Source organism: Sciurus carolinensis, chromosome 1, assembly GCF_902686445.1.
Source record: "Sciurus carolinensis chromosome 1, mSciCar1.2, whole genome shotgun sequence".
Lineage (NCBI taxonomy): Eukaryota > Metazoa > Chordata > Mammalia > Rodentia > Sciuridae > Sciurus > Sciurus carolinensis.
The window spans coordinates 35,354,714-35,373,309 of NC_062213.1; the positions used below are offsets into that span (position 1 = coordinate 35,354,714).

General features: G+C 32.9%; 1 protein-coding gene across 37 annotated transcripts in view; it reads right to left on the minus strand.

The window, feature by feature from the left end:
- Rims2 (regulating synaptic membrane exocytosis 2) overlaps nucleotides 1–18,596 on the minus strand; it is a 601,671-nt gene that overhangs the window by 411,549 nt on the left and 171,526 nt on the right. For 26 of the 37 annotated variants that reach the window (XM_047527145.1, XM_047527153.1, XM_047527039.1 and 23 more), the window contains one exon: nucleotides 12,586–12,597. The exons of the other annotated variants lie outside the window; for them this stretch is intronic. In XM_047527145.1, the coding sequence (XP_047383101.1) occupies nucleotides 12,586–12,597 (12 nt within the window). The remainder of the gene's footprint in view (nucleotides 1–12,585; nucleotides 12,598–18,596) is intronic. 37 annotated transcript variants of the gene reach the window in all.

Sequence of the window (18,596 nt, forward strand, 5' to 3'; positions counted from 1 at the left end):
TTATACTTCATGCATACACTATGGAAATCTGGGATTCATGACATTGATTTTTTTATTTTTTATTTTTTTAGATGTTGATAGACCTTTATTTTAGTCATTTATTTTTATGTGGTGCTGAGAATAGAACCTAATGCCTCGCCCATGCTAGGCAAGTGCTCTATCACTAAGTCACAATCCCAGTCCCATGACATTGATTTCTGAGTATGTTAACACCAAGAGAAAGGCAGGGCTTAAAGTTTAAAAAGGAATGATCTTTAGAATCAGAGAAAACAGTGGTATCTAAACCTAACTATGTACTAGAATAATCTGAGTAACCATAGAAAACAAAGATTCCTCTGATATGGTGTACACTGAAATGTGTTAATATTTTTAAAACTGCCCCAGATAATTCTGCTAACTCAAAAATAAACAGCAGGGAACTCCTGAGATAAATCATTCAGAATCTGACGCTTTATTATGGGCCTTTGGGCAAACTGTTTAACCAAGGTTAAGCTTCGTTTTCTATATAGAAAAATGAAGATAATTGAACTCCTTAGGGAAGAAAGACTGTGTCTCACTCAGCTCTGTAATTCCTGCACACAATACTTGGTTGTTAGTAGCTTCCAAAAGGTGTTATTGATATATTTAGTATATACTTAGGTTTTTTTAAATAAAAGTAAATTCATTATACTTCCTGCTTTCTATTAAATACCTACATATAGCTTGGGAATTTTAAATTTTAAATTTTCATAGAATATATATTTAAATACATAAAGATCTGTTACAAAAATATGTTTTTCTGATGCTCTGAACTACCAGTGCAATGACTACAATAACTATGGGCATGATAATATAAACATAAGGCCATAATAGTATTGATTACAATAGCTACAATATTTAGGAACATTTAGAATAGATGAGACATCTATCTATTTTTAATAAAATCCACTAAAAATGATTTAACATATACAGTTTTGCTTTAAAGATGGGTTTTTAAGAATATACCCATTTAATCTTTTCAAAGGTAACAGATATGTAGTAAATTTTAGTATTAATATTATTTTTATATTGTAAATATAAAATATTCTTAAACAAATTTAATTTTTACTGCCAATTCTAAATCACCTCTATTAGGCAAAACTATGTTAGCATGAAAAAAAATACAGGAAAATTCATACTATATTCATTTGAAATGGATGTTGGTAGTAATATTTAACATAGAGACAATCTGCATAATTTATGAATAAACTAGAAAATACCTTCCTTTCATCGACTTTCTTTTTAACATATCCCACTCCTTAGAAAGAATTCACTTCTAAATGGTCCATACTTTCACCCTGAAAGTTGTATGTATATATGTCTTTAAGGCAGTAATATGTTCATCCTGTTTTTTAATTGGGTAAGATTACTTTAACCATGGTACAGTCAAAACAGAATGGCAAAGTTAAGTTAAACCTCTTTCCCCTTCAGTTCCTATAGGAAATAATCAATTATGAAGTAAATCAAAATAAAAATAAGAAATTGAGAAATTAATAAAACATTTTTCAAAGAAGTAGAGAAAATTATTTCTCTCAATATAATCCTTTGTATTAATTTCAAAACAGTATTATGGAAGAGTGAAAATATCTTTCATTCATTCAGGAGGACCAACAGTCATATAAAACCACTACATTAAAAAAAAAAACTTTTACTTTCCTCTTTCAGACCACCCCCTATTAATATTTAGCCAGTATGCAAAGGTGTGGAGTAATAACCAGTGTCTATTCTGATTAGTCAGCTATACATTCTGATTGGTTGGTCCCCACAGCCTACTGACTGATAATAATTTGAATATCTACCAAGTATTTCCTAACTATCAGTAATTGTATTAGTTATTTGTGATAAATTAGTCGTAATTAAAAAAAAAAAAACAATCTTTGCCCTCAGGAACCCAACATGTGAGGCATATAGGTAAAAAAAAACAAGTCATAATATGATCTGATAAGGAGAGTGACAACAACATGAAGAAGATACTGAGAAAGAACTGACAGGTTTCTGCAGAAAGAAATATCTAAATTGGATTTGGAAGAACCCACGAGTTTGCCGAGTGGACAAAATACAGAAGGGGACTCTGGACAGAATAAACAATGTGTGAAAAGAAAAGAAAGCATTAAATAGAATGTTGTCTTGATAAAAGATACAATTTAAAAGTGCTAAAAATAAAAATTTGAAAAACAGTGAAGCAAGAGGTAAGGTAGAGAATTTAGTAAAATCCCATCTATGAATAGTCTTAAATTTTAGGGCAATTAAATCCTAATAGTAAATAATAACTTTCCCTCTACCATATTCTCTCCACCAAATAAATTTCCATGGAAATTCAAGTCTCTTGTTTAGACTACTTTCAGTGTATCCCTAGTGAACATTATCTTACTTTTAATTGGTCATTTCCCCGCTTTTTTTAACATTACAATAAGTCCTAGTGCTATGTTGTTAGTTTAACACTAGCCTCACTTGGTACCATCTTCAACTAAATAATCTAGCCCTCAGATTAAAGAACAATGCTCTGGCATTTTTAAAAGACACACAAACAGCTCAGCAAATTCTATTATGATACATACTTAAAAATAAATTTCAGACAAAAAGTTAAGCCAGCACATCCTCCCTAGCAGACATAAGTCTCTGAGGAATCACTATTTATTCTATGAAAACACAGGTCAGTTACTTTGCAGATGGCTGAAGTTAATACAGAGCTATTCTTAGAGATTCAATTTGGTCAATTCCAGGTTGATAACACTCTGGTGGGCTCTCAAATAGTTAAGATCCAGATAGTTTGATGTAAAACAATGCTGAACTTTAATTCCTATTACTGGTATATTTACCTACACCTGTAGAAGGCTCGACACCAGAGCATACTTTTTTTGGCTATGCACCTTTTCATCTAGTTTCACCATTCAATATAAGAACAAACAACAATGGAACATATCCCAAGATATATACCAATGGCTCTTAAAGATCTAAACTATAATACAAGAATAGACCCTGCACCAATGAACACTCTAGTAGACTTAAGGAAAGTACTATACTTTGGTGCTAGAAACTATTGGTCCCTGAGACACACAAAAAAAAGTCCCTTAGAACGAACACGGAGGCTGCTGCGGCACTACCCACCTCAGCACTGCATCTCTGAACAGGCTGCCTAATGCCACCCCATGGCCCACTCTTGCTACCCCATCTCTGAAAGCAGTCACCTCCATCTTGGGACAACTCCGTCACCATCCTGGGTTACCTCCACTGCCACCACCACCATCTTAGTTGGGACACCAGCTGGAGCCTGGAAGTTCAACATCAAGGCACCTACAGGTTTGACATGGCCACCGCCACCATCTAGGAACATGGTCACTTCTATCTAGGGATAACAGCCAGGACCTGTAAGAACATCACCAAGGTCCCTGCAGGCTTGGTTGTACTTGAGGTATCCCTGCTAAGTGTGCTAACAGCCACCTTCTTGCTGCAGTGGCAGGAGAGAATCTTGCAAAGGGTCGGTAGGTTGGAAGAGGGTGTGAGGGCATCTTGATCCGGGCTCATCCAGCCAACCAGCTCTGCACTCACAGGGATCCCAGAGACAACTTAGGCAGCACTTGCTGTGACCCAACACCAACCTGGTCCATGACTCCCACCCAATATGGCCCTGGTCTGACCAGTTCGGTAATCAACAGGGCCCTCTAGCTTCTCAAGCCCCAGTCTCCCAACACCCCTCTACCCACCGACCCAGCCCAGTGCTTGCAGCTACGTGGCTGGCCCGCAACTCCCAACACCTGATCCTAACCTGCCCAATATAGAACAACTTTCCACAACAGGCACACAGGTCCTGGTGCTCAACCCTCAGGGCCTCTGGGAAGAGAGGTTCCTGATTAGAAAGTCAAAAAAGCAGGGGGTAGTGGGCTGGGGAGATAGGTCAGTTGGTAGAGTGCTTGCTTGGTAAGCTACAAAGCCCTGGGTTCAATCCCCAGCACCGCAAAAAAAAAAAAAAAAAAAAAAAAAAAAGAAAACAGGGGTGGGAGAGATAAAATTATAGACCATAGACCATGAATTGTGGGGCCCAAAAACAACGCAAGGGGCTAAGAACAGGTTCTTGCGTCACATGAATAGATCCCAAAAGAGATTCCTAGGGGGCAGTCTTCCAATGGAGACTGGCAATTGCTATGTCCTGCCTACAAGACTAACACTTTCACCCTCCTGAGGGTGGAATTACCAGCAAACTCCAGAAAACCCCACCTATTGGATGAGAAGAGAAGCAGAGAAGATACTGAACTCCAACAGGAACAATTTCTCAATTTTCCTTCAAGAATTTTTTTCTTTTTTTTTCCTCTTTTTTTCTTTTCTCCTTTTTCATTTGCCACTCTCACATCCCCAATATTTTTGAAATCAAGTACTTTTCATGTAGCAAGCTACCAAGGACTGGGATGTTTAAATAGTATATTATAGTTTTGTTGTAGATTCTTTTATTTTTATATTTCTTTTCTTTTCTTTTCTCTCTCTCTCCATATTCCTCTCACTTCTCTGTTTCCCTGGAGCCTCTTTCTCTCTTTTCTTCTGCTAGCAATCAACTTCTTTTGATTCCTCTTTCATTCTTTCATTCTTCCTATGATCTAATACCTCTATATTTTCAACTCCTATCTCAAAAACATCACGTCCTACACACACACACACACACACACACACACACACACACACACCATTCACTCTGTCCATTAGAAACTGTAGACCCTATTGCAAACCTATTGTTTATATTGTAGATAATCAAACAAAAAAATTCTGTTTATTATGACAAAACTATAAATGTCTTGATAGGGGTTATTTGTTTTAAGGGTGCATATTATTTGCATTGGGTGCTGTTAATATTGATCTCCCCCTTAAAGGTTAGGTATTGGAAACATACAGGGACACTATAAATCTATAGGGTAGAAATTGTAATACCTTGGATCCACACTGCTAGAGGAGAAGACACAAATAACATGAAAAAATCAAGGAAAAAAAGCAACCCACCCCAAACAAACCAAGATGCTATAATAACAGAATTCGTGGACAACATTGTAAAAGAAAAGAAAGGAGTTCAAAATGTACATAATTAAAATGATCTGTGAAGTAAAGGATGATATAAGACAGCTAATGCAGGCAACAAAAGACCACTTCAATAAAGAAATAAGAGAGCAAATGCAGGTAGCAAATGATTACTTTAATAAAGAGATAGAGATTCTGAAAAAAAAATCCTTGAAATGAAGGAAACAATAAATGGAATTAAAAACTCAATAGAAAGAATCATCAACAGACTAGATCACCTGGAAGATAGAACCTCAGACAATGAAGAAAAAATATATAATCTTGAAAATAAAGTTATCCACACAGAAAAGATGGTTAAAAAAAAACCATGAACAGAACCTCTAAGAATTATGGGATAACATGAAAAGACCAAATTTAAGAATTATTGGGATCAAGAAAGGCACAAAGATACAAACCAAAGCAAAGTAAAATCTTTTCAATGAAATAATATCAGAAAATTTCCCAAACCTAAAGAATGAAATGGAAAATCCCATACAAGAAGTTTACAGGACCCCCAAATGTACAAAATTACAGAACCCCCACACCAATGCACATTATAACGAAATTGCCTAGCCTACAAAACAAGGATAGAATTTTAAAGGTCACAAGAGAAAAATATCAGATTACATAGGGGGAAACCAATTTGGATCTCAGCAAATTTTTCAACACAGACCCTCAAAGCCACAGATCCTCCTGGAAAAAACATACCAAGCTCTGAAAGAAAATGGATGCCAACCAAGAATCTTATATCCAGCAAAACTAACCTTCAGATTTGATGATAAAATTAAAAATTAAACAAAAGTTAAAAGAATTTACAACTAGAAAGCCTGCACTAGAGAATATTCTCAGCAAAATATTCCATGAGGAAGAAATGAAAAATAATAATGAAAGTCAACAAAGGGAGAAACTAGCCTAAAAGAAAAACAAATCAAAGGAGAACCCAAGTCAAGTTAAAAACCAAAAATAAAACAAAATGACTGGGAATACAAATCAAATCTCAATAGTAATCCTAAACATTAATGGCCTAAACTCATCAATCAAAAGACAAAGACTGGCAGACTGGATATTTTAAAAAGACCCAACAATACACTGCCTTCAAGAGACTCATCTCATACAAAAAGACATCCACAGACTAAAGGTGAACGAATGAGAGAAAACATATCAATCCCATGGGTTGTGCAAGAAACCAGAGAATTCCATTCTCATATCAGATAAAATGGACTCCAAACCAAAGTTACCCAGAAAGGATAAAGAAGGACATTTCATACTGCATCAAGACATAACAATTGTAAATATTTATGCCCCAAACAATGGAGCATCTATGTACATCATCAAACACTTGTCCATTTCAGGAATCAAATAGATCACAACATACTTTGACACACCTCTCTCACCACTGGATAGATCTTCTAAACAAAAACTAAACAAACTATAGAACTAAATAATACAATCAATAATTTTGACTTAACAGACATATATAGAATATTCACTCCATCAATGAGTGAATAAACTTTTTTCTCAGCAACACAAGGATCCTTCTCTAAAACAGACCGTATGTTATGCCACAAAGCAATTCTTAGCAAATACAAAAAAGTAGAGATACTACCCTGCATTCTATCAGATCATAATGGAATGAAACCAGAAATAAATGATAAAATAAAAAATAGAAGCTACTCCAACACACCTGGAAACTAAATAATACACTATTGAATGATGCCTGGATAGCAGAAGACATCAGGGAGGAGATAAAAAAAAAAAAATTATTAGAGGTAAATGAAAATACCAATACAACATATCAAAATCTCTGGGACACTATGAAGGCAGGGTTTAAAGGAAAGTTCATTGCATTGATCTCATTCATTAAAAGAATAATAAGTCAACAAATAAATAACTTAACATTACATCTCAAAGCCCAAGAAAAAAGAAAAGATAAACACCAAAAGTAGTAGAAGACAGGAAAATAATTATAATCAGAGCTGAAAACAAGGAAATTGAAAGAAAAAAATGGAAAAATTTGACGAGACAAGAAGTTGGTTCTTTGAAAAAATAAATAAAATTCATAAACTCTTAGTTACATTAACAAAGAGGACAGAAAATACTCAAATTACTAAAATCCATGATGAAAAAGGAAATATCACAACAGACACTATTGAAATACAGAAGATAATTAGAAAATGTTTTGAAAATTTATACTCCAATGTACACAAAATCTCAAAGACATCAACAAATTTCTAGAGACATATGATCTACCCAAACTGAAGCAGAAGGACATAGAAAATTTAAACATATCAATTTCAAGAATGAAATAGAATTCAACATCAAAAAAAGCCTACCAACCAAGAAAAGACCAGGACCAGATGGAGTCTCACCAGAGTTCTACAAGACCTTCAAAGAAGAATTAATATCAATACTCCTCAAAGTAGTTCATGAAATAAAAAGGGGGGAACACTTCCAAATGCATCCTATGAAGCTACTATCGCCCTGATACCAAAAGCAGCCAAAGATACATCAAGGAAACAAAACATCAGACCAATGTCCCTGATGAACATAGATGTATAAATTCTTAATAAGATCCTGGCAAACCACATACATAAACATATTTAAAAAATAGTGCACTGTGATCAAGTGGGATTCATCCCAGAGATTCAAGTTTGTTCAACATTCAGAAATCAATAAATGTAATTCATCACCTTAACAGACTTAAAGATAAGAATCATATGATCATCTCAATAGATGAGAAAAAGTATTAGATAAAATACAGCACATCTTCATGTTCAAAACACTAGAAAAAATCGGGATAGTAGAAACATAACTCAACATTGTAAAACTTATCTATGCTAAGCCCAAGACCAGCTTCATTGCAAATGGAAAAAAAATTAAAAGAATTACCTATAAAAATTGGAACAAGAATGGGATGCCCTCTTTCACCAATTCTAATCAACTTCATCCTGGAAACTCCAGGCAGAGTAATTAGACAGATGAAAGAAATTAAAGGGATACAAATAGGAAAAGAAGAACTCAAACTATCATTATTTGCCAATGACATGATTCTATATTTAGAGGATCCAAAAAATTCCACCAGAAAACTTCTCGAACTCATGAATGAATTCAGCAAAGTAGCAGGATATAAAATCAACACCCATAAATCAAATGCATTTGACATATCAGTGAAGAATCCTCTGCAAGAGTAATTTAGGAAAACTACCCCATTTGCAATAGCCTCAAAAAAATAAAATAAAATACTTGGGAATCAATCTAACAAAAGAGGTGAAAGATCTCTACAATGAAAAATACAGAACACTAAAGAAAAAAATTGAAGAAGACCTTAGAATTAATATTGTCAAAATGGTCATACTACCAAAAGCACTATACAGATTCAATATAATTCCTATTAAGGTTCCAATGATGTTCATCATACAAATAGAAAAAGCAATCATGAAATTCTTTTGGAAATACAAAAAACCAGAAGAGCCAAAGGATTCCTTAGCAAGAAGAGTGATGCAGGAGGTGTCACAATACCAGACCTTAAATTATACTACAGAGCTGTAGTATCAAAAACAGCATCGCACTGGCACCAAAACAGACAGGTAGACCAATGGTACAGAATAGAAGACACAGAGACAAACCCACAGAAATACAGTTATCTCATACTAAACAAAAAAGATCAATAATGTAAAATATGAAGAAAGGAGAAATTAAAGTGTAGAGTTTTTGTATGTAGTTTATGTATGTACATATCCAAAGGAAATGTAATTAGTATGTCAAAGAGATATTTGCACTCTTTCATATTCGAGCATTAGTCATAATAGCTAATATATGAAATCCACTTAAGTATTCATCAATAGATGAATGGACAAAGTAAATGTGGTACTTATATACAACAAAATACTATTCAGCCTTCCAAAAGAAGGAAATCCTGTCATTTGCAACAACATGGATGAACCTGGAGGACATTGTGCTAAGTGAAATAAGCCAGATACAAAACAAAAATACTGCATGATTCCACTTACACATAGAATCTTAAGAAGTCAAACTCATAGAAACAGAGTAGAATGGTGGTTGCCAGGGAATAGGAGAGGAGGGAAATGTGGAGATGTTGATCAAAGAGTATAAAGTTTTGATTATGTAAAATGAACATATTCTGAAGATCTAGTATACAGCATTGTAACTATAATTAATAATACTCTATCATATACTTGAAATTTGCTCAGAAAGTAAATCTAAAATGCTCTCATTGCCCATACATACAGTAACCGGGAATTGATGGCAAAAATCTAGTTGTCATCCTTGTCTCCTCTTTTAATCTTCTTTATCCAACCACCAAATTTCTCATCTTTCAAGTTTCAGATCTGCCACCCTTTAGAACCACTGACACTTATCAGGCTCAACAATGTCATGACTGTTTATTCCAATAGTCTTGGCCTTTCCCTCATCTTCACAAATGTCAGTCAAGTCAAGATGTCACCTTTGCATTAAAGGAGTGCCAGATACATCTTTTTTACCATGACATTCTAGAATCCTTCAGAAATTTTCTTATGTCATTTGTCACAGAGTCATTCCCAGTAGCAAGGAAGTCAAGTTTTATACTCTTCCAGACTTGCAAATGAGGTTTGCAGGACAGAAGAAAATGGAAAATATCCACTAAGCAGAGTATACAAGAGTCTGCTCTTGGGCAATTCACAATAACCAAGTTATGGAATCTGTCTAGGTGCCTGGTAACAGATGTATGTATAAAGATAATGTGATTTATATATATAAATATAGTGTGTGTGTGTGTGTGTGTGTGTGTGTGTGAAAACAGAGTTTATTCAACCATAAAAAATGAAATTATGGTGCTTGCTAATAAATGAATGGAAAGGGAGAACATCACGCTAAGTGAAATAAGCCAGACCCAGAAAGTCAAGGGTCAAATGTTCTCTGTCATATGTGGAAATTAAATCAAAATAAGGAGAAAAGAAAGAAAGGAAGGAAGAAAAGATGAGGGAGAGAAAAAAGGGAATCCCATAAAAATAGACAAAAGATCAGGGTATTAGAGGAAGAAATTAAAAGGGAGGAGGGATGGGAAAGGGAAAACAGTGGAATGAATATGATTGAACTTTCCTATGTACATATATGAATATACCACAGTGAATTTCACCTTTCTGTGTATCTATAATGCACCAATTAAAAAAGAAACTACAAATAACTAGAACAAAGATCAATAGAGAAAGGAAAGGGAACAAGTGAGGGAGAAGGGGAGGGAAAGGAGAGACTGAATTGGAGCAAATTACATTCCACACGTCTATAATTACGTCAAATGAACCCTAATATCATTTATATCTATAATGAAATAATTTTAAAAAATTTTAAAGTGTCTGCTCTTTTGACTAATCAACATTTCATAGATAATATTTTACATGTTACACATTCACTTCCTCCCTAAGAGAGGAGATCCCAAAGTCTCATTTAGTTATAAAATCTAACAGCAAATCCAGGAACTCTGAAGAAAAACAGATCTTTCCCACACAGAGTGTGAAGTATGGATCACTGTGAACCTCTGACCTAACTACTAAAAGACAAATTGTCTGTTCCTAACACACTCAAGTCAGAGAAAAGATTCTCAATCAGAAACAGAAGAGTAAGAAAGATACAGAGGCAAATGTTCATAGCACACAGCAATCCCTATATGGACAATGGCTTAATTTCCTTGTTATCCTATCTGGTTACCCCTGATTCAGCTATCTGGGGGATTCTCCCTTGACCACTGTCAATTAAATCCCCTGGTTCTACCCTTGGGAAGGATATCTCTTGTCCATTATCTTCCTTGGTTTTATACAGAGATTGGAGCTGACAAATATACCCTTCTTGGGGTTTGTACAGCTTTTACATCCACTGCTACTGCTAATCTGAGTTTGAAAATCAGAGAATGTTTGCTACCTAGGTTTAGGTTTTCTCTAGACATTTGACACATATGACTTTAAATTAATTACAATTTAATATTCAATTTCTCAGTCTAGATCATTTTCAATTGTCAAAAACTACTTGTGACTGGAAGTTATTCTGTTGGACAGTGAAAATATAAAACATTTCACATTAAACATTACTACATTAATTACTACATTAAACAGTACTACATATAGAATGTCATAATAAGGCATACTGAATTTTATTTGCAATGTTCCAAATTCACAAAAATTTTATCACAGTATATTTTTATCTGTCAGTCAATCCTTAATTAAAATATAGGCTGAAAATTATGAAATCTTATCAATACATGAAAGTCATTTCTACAGTTGAGATTTCATTATTAAGTGCCTCAATTCTGGGATAGGTGTATCAATTCATTATGGAAACCACAGACACTAATTGGATCATTATGCTTTTTGTGTTAACTCTGGCCATGAAAGTAGCACTAGAGATTCTAAGGTTATGAATTGCCTGAATTGTGTTAACTGTTAGTCAGCTACTATAATGGACTGGTAGAAAGTACATAAGTTCTCTGGGGAACCTGCCCTGGATCAAGGATGATGCACAGTTTGAGACATATCTACAGATATTGACCCATATATAGTCACAACTGCCTCTAAACGCTTGGAAGACTTTTAAAAAAAAAAGGCAAAAATTGCAGTGTCTTCTTTTCTGCTCAGAAATTTCATACTAAACCCACATTCAGTATTTGCTAACATAAGCATCACCCCCAAACAAGTAACCAAAGACTTTGAAAGGAACAAAAATGCTTCAAATTATTAATATAAAAAGATACTGCTTAGAAGATCTCAGGTCAAGGGTGTTCTCTTTGGGTTTATGCCACTTCTAAATTGGAAATCTTGAAAAGACTTCTAGGTTTAGTTTGATTCATCAGAAGAAAACAAAATACAAAGTTTTTGTCTACATTTGTAGCAACCCCGTATCCAGAAGAGATCTAAATCCAAATCTAACCTCTCATGGTAGAAAATTAGCAGATTATTGAGAGGTGGCCTAAAGTCTAATCCTACCCATCAGTGTTGCCTATTTTTAAATCATAAATATATCTAATGTAAAATATACCATGAGGATATAAGGCAGACATTTTATCAACTTCTAAAACATATTATCAAGAAAAATGTATTAAATATTATCAACTGTCAAATACATACTTCAATAAAACCCATGTTCAATCTTATTGTAACTCATTACAAAGATTAACTCTTAACTAAGTCAGAAGCTTCTTTTAAAAACCCATCAGTACAATGATGAGTTTAGGAAAACATTGCAAGATTAAAGGAATTCTTATCAAAAAGAGGAATGCTATGAAATCTTGAAAAATATTAAATTCTAAAAAGTCAAGTCTCTTTAAAAATCAAGTAACCAATTTTCACCAAAATAGAATGTGTTTTTCAGTAAAATCAGCATGCTTAATTAAGTATGCTATAATGTTTAGCAATTATCATGCAATACAACTGTAACAAAACACTTAAAGCATATAAAATTAAATATAACTATAAAACTAAAACTGGCAATAACAACAATAAGGAAAAAATCATATTTGACAGGAAAAAAGACTCTAACCACTTTGTCCTCCTGGTGAGATTATCCGCGAAAGCAAGTCAAAAAGACAGAAAAGACAAAACAAAAAAGAAATTATTAATTCCATTCTTAAAACAAATAAGAGTTTGTTAATGAAATAAAAATTCTGAAAATGTTTAAATCACATTTTGACTGAAATTTAAAACTTTACACTTTAAATTTAAAATTTTAGGAGGAAAGTTTTCCATATCTTTATACAATTCAAGCAAGAGCATGCTACTAAGATATATAAACAAAATAATTTCAAAATAAAAGCAATTAAATACACAAATATCAAAAAATACATTGCCTTTTTCATAAATAAAATTCTAATTAAATTGAAGGAAAAAACTAAAAAATATTTAGGAATAAAGGTTTTAGGTACAAAGATAATAAAACACAGCCTCATCATTTACCATTAATTTCATCATCTACTATCAAAAGCAAAAATATAATTTTGCATGAATTCTGCATATTGCTTCTAAAAGTTATCACTGACTCATTAACTTAGAAATCTTTTAAACTTAATGTGGCCAAAAAGAAGAAATTTAATTGGAGTAAGTCACCAAAGATAAATTATTATAATTAGCATTTGTGGGTCATAATAAGATATGTAATTTAGATATCTTAAAATAGATATACCTAAATTGTAATATTTAATATTGAGATATATTTAAAATTTAGATATATTAAAATAGATATACCTAAAACTAAACCCAATTGTTACATCTTTTTAATATAAAATAATTATAATAAAAATGCAAATGTAATAATAACGATATAAGAATTTATATAAATTTCAAACCAAATCATGTGTTTTAAGATATTGCTTGTCCTTTAAAATACATGTGGCAGTATAACATTTGTGAATGAGAGGAATGGCAATCACACAGACCTATCTTAAAATCTTGCCGCTTTAAACAACACTTCAGCTGTACGTTTTGTGTAATTTCCCTAAGCTCTCTATCCTTTACTTTCTCATATGCAAAACAGAGAATATTTACTTTATAGAACTTTTTTTTTTTGAGAATTAAGTAAAATAACATGAAACACTCTCAGTATGGGGCCTGGCCCATAATTCCATACTTGACAGTCTAGTCTATTAAAAAATGGCATATTATATAAAAGGGACAGGATATAAAGGATATCCTTTATATCACTGTGTTCTTGACTGCTTCACTTGTTATAAATCTTTAACGCTAAAGATAATATAAAAGCTGTTGTCTACAATCAAAAACATCACCAACCATTTAGTTCATCAAGTCTTTCACAGAACAATCATTATATATGGATCAGATACTACACTAGATGGCTGAGACATAAAAAAAAAAAAAAAAGTAAGACAGTTTCTGCCTTCAAGGAACTGAATATGGTGACAGAGAAACAAATCATTGAAAAACAGAGAGATTTTTTGAAAGTAAGAAAGCAAAGCATTATGGAAACAGAAATGATAGAAAGATCACAGTACTTGGAGAAAGAAGGAATAAAAAGAATCTGAGATGTAAACAGGGATTTAAAGAATAATGAAAATAATCTCAGGAAGACTAGTGAGGGAAAATATTTCTTTCAAGATCACGGCATGTGCAAAAAGCACAAAACACAGACTGACAAATTTGAAACTACAAGTAATTTGAAATGAAGAGATTAACAGATACAGTTGAATTGAAGTTTCCATTGTTTACTATATGTGGTAAAAATGCAGGAACATAATATTTACACAAGGTAATGCACATTTCAGAGAAAAAAAAAGAAAGAAAATAAAACCATAACTAATAGATTTGCTAATAGTAAACATCCATTAGCAGATAAAACAAGTTTAATTTTAGCTATAACATATACTTAGCTATAAAATATACATGAAATACATATCTTATTGTCTTTCAATAGAAAAAATATAATACCATATAATTTATAAATAATATATTATTAACTACTATTAATTGAATGTTCACTATACTACAATGTACAGACTGAAGTTCAAGGCAGCAAGTCTAGAAGTTGGGAGAATTATTAGAAATTTGCTGCAATATTTGGGGTAAAAAACAAGATGAGTATTGCAAGAACTAAACTAGTAACAGAAGGAGTAGAAGAAGTGGACTGATTTAGAGATAAGAAGTAAGACCTCTGAAGACTTGATCACAAAATAAAAAGTACAGAAGAATAACTGTGCAACTGGGAAGATAAAAGGATAATTACTTAAGAAAAACACATTCATATTCTCTCTCTCTCTCTCTCTGTCTCTAGCTAGCTAGCTAGCTATCTCACAGAGCATATTTGGGAGAAATAATGAATTCAGACACAGATAATATGACTTTGAGGTGCCTAAAATATACTCAAGCAAAGATTTTCAGTAGGCAACTATGCCATTGGATCTGCAGGTCAGAAGAATGCTCTGGTGAAATTGTATTTGTAAATGAAAAGCATACACAGAGTATTTGAAGCTATAGGAATGAACAAAATCGGAAAGAAAAGGGAAGATAAGCATATTGGCTGCTAACCAAAATGGTCCTTCTTTTCAAACTGGTGTGCGTTCTAAAGAAAAGAAAATTTTAAATAACAAAAGGAATGGCTACATCCTCTAATCAGATTTTAGTAATGTAATCTTGTCAGAAATCACAATGTAATTATCAAAACCACCTCATTAACAATCAAATTGGAATTATGTTATCAAAAAAAATCACATGTAATGTACCAATTCAAAAAAATTACCAAGTACAAAGGTTGATTAAAATCTCCTGTGACATATAAAAAGCATACAGAGGAATACTTTTATGTTAATGAATGATTTGGACTTTAAAATATTCTTTAAAAGTAATTTTCAACCTGAATCATCTGGATGTTTATCTCAGCTTTATATTTCATCTATGTTGAAATATAAAAGACTAAATGGTTCAATTAAAAATTAAAATTATCAGGGAAAACATTTGGCCTTTGGTTTTTTGGAATTGGCTTATTTCACTTAGCATGATATTCTCCAATTCCATCCATTTATCTGCAAATGCCATAATATTATTTTTCTTTATGACTGAATAATATTCCATTGTGTATATATACCACAGTTTCTTTATCCATTCATCTGTTGAAGGGCATTTAGGTTGGTTCCACAATCTAGCTATTGTGAATTGAGCTGCTATAAACATTGATGTGGCTGTGTTACTGTAGTATGCTAATTTTAAGTCCTCTGGGTATAAATTGAGGAGTGGGATAACTGGGTAAAAGGTGGGTCCATTCCAAGTTTTCTGAGGAATCTCCACACTGCTTTCCAGAGTGGCTGCACCAATTTGCAACTCCACCAGTAATGTAAAAGTGTGCCTTTTAATGGGGTTGAGGAGTGGGGAGAGTGAGAGAAGAACGGAAGAACTTTAGATTACATAGAGGGAAATGGGGGGGGGGTATGAAAAATGGTGGAATGAGACAGACATCATTACCCTATGTACATGTATGATTACACAAATGGTATGAATCTACATCATGCACAACCATAGAAACGAAAAAATGTACCCTGTTTGTACAGAATGAATCAAAATGCAGTCTGTAAAAATAAAAAAATAATTTAAAAAATTAAAATTACTTTCTATATTTATAAGCATATTAATTACAGAAGATTCAGTTTACATATGCAGAAAGGAATACACTGATCCAATATGATTATCTAAGGTGCTTGGCACAATGAGTGGTATGTATATATAGTAGGTAAGAAGTCTATTATCATAAAGTCTATTAGCATAAAAACCATTACATAATATTTTTAATAGCATTTAGTGCATGCCAGATGTATATATAAGTGCTTCACAAAAAATCATTTGTTTTACCTTCACAATAGCCTTGTGAGACAGGCTATTGACAGATGAAGAATCTGAAGTAGAGAGAGATTAAGTAACTTGTACAAATTCACAAAGCCATTCAGTAACAAAGCTGGGATTCAAACTTTGTCTCACTTCAGAGGTGAGACAAAGTCACTGCACAATGCCACCTCTATACACTACAGTATTCTGTTGGCTTTGTATTACTTATCTCTAGGATTTGATTGATTAATAAATTATTCTAGGTCATAATTACTAGACTTGGAAAGTCTAATGGTAATTTTATGTATAATCAAATTATTTGTTTAAAATGTAATAGTACAAATAAGTTAAAATTTCTTTTAAATACCTATTAATATTTTATTGTATTTTATTTTCTAATATTATTTTATGCCTACTATGTTTTATAATCAACCATCCCTATGCCCACTAATAACCAATCACCCTGCCTTTCCCCAAAATCAATGTGTTATTTCCAATCTACATTCTCATTATCATTTACATCATTGGTTCTATTACTTTTCTCTCAGATATTTCCTCCTGATAGTCACGGCATAAATTCAGGCTAAATCTAAATCCACTCTGTGCAACTGTCCATTATTAGTTCTCCTATCTTCTATAAAACTAATGTCAGTTTCCCCTCAGAATCATTCTCCATATGCTGAATCTTTCTCCCACTATTTCCTCTAACTATTCCTAAAAAGACAGGTGCTTCTTTCTACAATAATGCTGTATATTCACTGTACTTATGTTATTTCTCTTTCTTTTTGTCTGCCTTACCTAATCAATTGAAAGATATATTTCATACCACTACAATATTCTCTCTCACATTTGGTCTGTTTTTTAAAGAATGACAACAATTAAATTCAGCCACAATTTTGGGTTACCTTCTTCAAGAAAGCATGACACAGTGCTGAGCTACATCAAGGAGTTGGATTGAAAGACAATGTCTAACCCAGACTAACATGCTCATGATAAGAATACCAGATTACTTTCTTTCACTCATTCATCCAACAGGTAATATGCACTGACCTATTACCTACCAAAATACATAGAAACCTACAAGTAGTCTAGGGAAATTAAAGTGAATCAATGAATAACAGTAAAATGTTAAGAATACTAGATTAGAGGTCTATATAATCCAGTGTGGCACAAAAGAGCAAGTGCTTAATTCACATGGGATATCCAAAGAAAGGATCATAAAGAAGATGATGCTCCAGTCAAAAAAAAAAAAAGACTAAGTGTTCAGCAAATAGGTAAGAATTGTGGGGTGGGCTGGTAAGAATTGTGGGGTGGGCTCTATGGGAAAGAAAAGGAATATTTTAGATCACAATAGCAGGATGAGCAAAAGCATATGAGAAATAGGTGAAGATAATTTAAGAGAAAAACATAGGTACCATAGTGAAATTGGGACATATGGAATGGAGTGAAGCTCATGCCTAGAGTGAGGCAGGGAATGTATCATAGCAGAAGGGGTTTTCATACCATTAGAAACTTCATTAACTCAGGATATAAGAAATTGATGAATGGATTTATATAGAAGGCAAAATAATCAGATTTGCATTTAACAAATATCACTATAGCAGTGCATGAAAGATGTGTTTGAAAAGCCAAGACTGGAGCAGAGAGACTAGTTAGGAGACTAATTAGTCAAAGTGATAGAAGATTCTAAAAAAGAAGTTCATAATTAGAGAAGAAATGATCATTTTAAAAAAAAATTATCAGGAAAGAGTGGTAAAGAAAAGAAACCTGAGATGATTCCTGGCTTTCTGTAGTAGGTGACAAAAAAAAAAACAGTATTGTCATTTAAAAAGTTGAACATTTTAGGAGGAGTAGATGTGGGGGTTGTTTCGGTGATAGAAAATACAAAGTCTGTTCTGAACTAAGTGAGATTAAGTGGTATTCTAATAATTGTATTGAAAAGGAATTAGCAAGACAAGACTTCAAAAGATGAATATAATATCCTATTCTTAAAAATAAGCATTATGAATAAGTACTTATTTTAACTTAAAACATGGTTTCATTATTTTTTGGCTAATGTGTGAAGTTAAAGATTTTTGTTAGGAATACTTTAAAAGGAATTGTGTAAGGTTTATTGGGTATAACATTAAAAGGGGAATAAAGGATTCATGACTAATATCTAGCCTATGTTATATGTCTTGCCTGCATTCCATTTACTTTGTGTTCCCATGACTACTATCAGCTTTATCA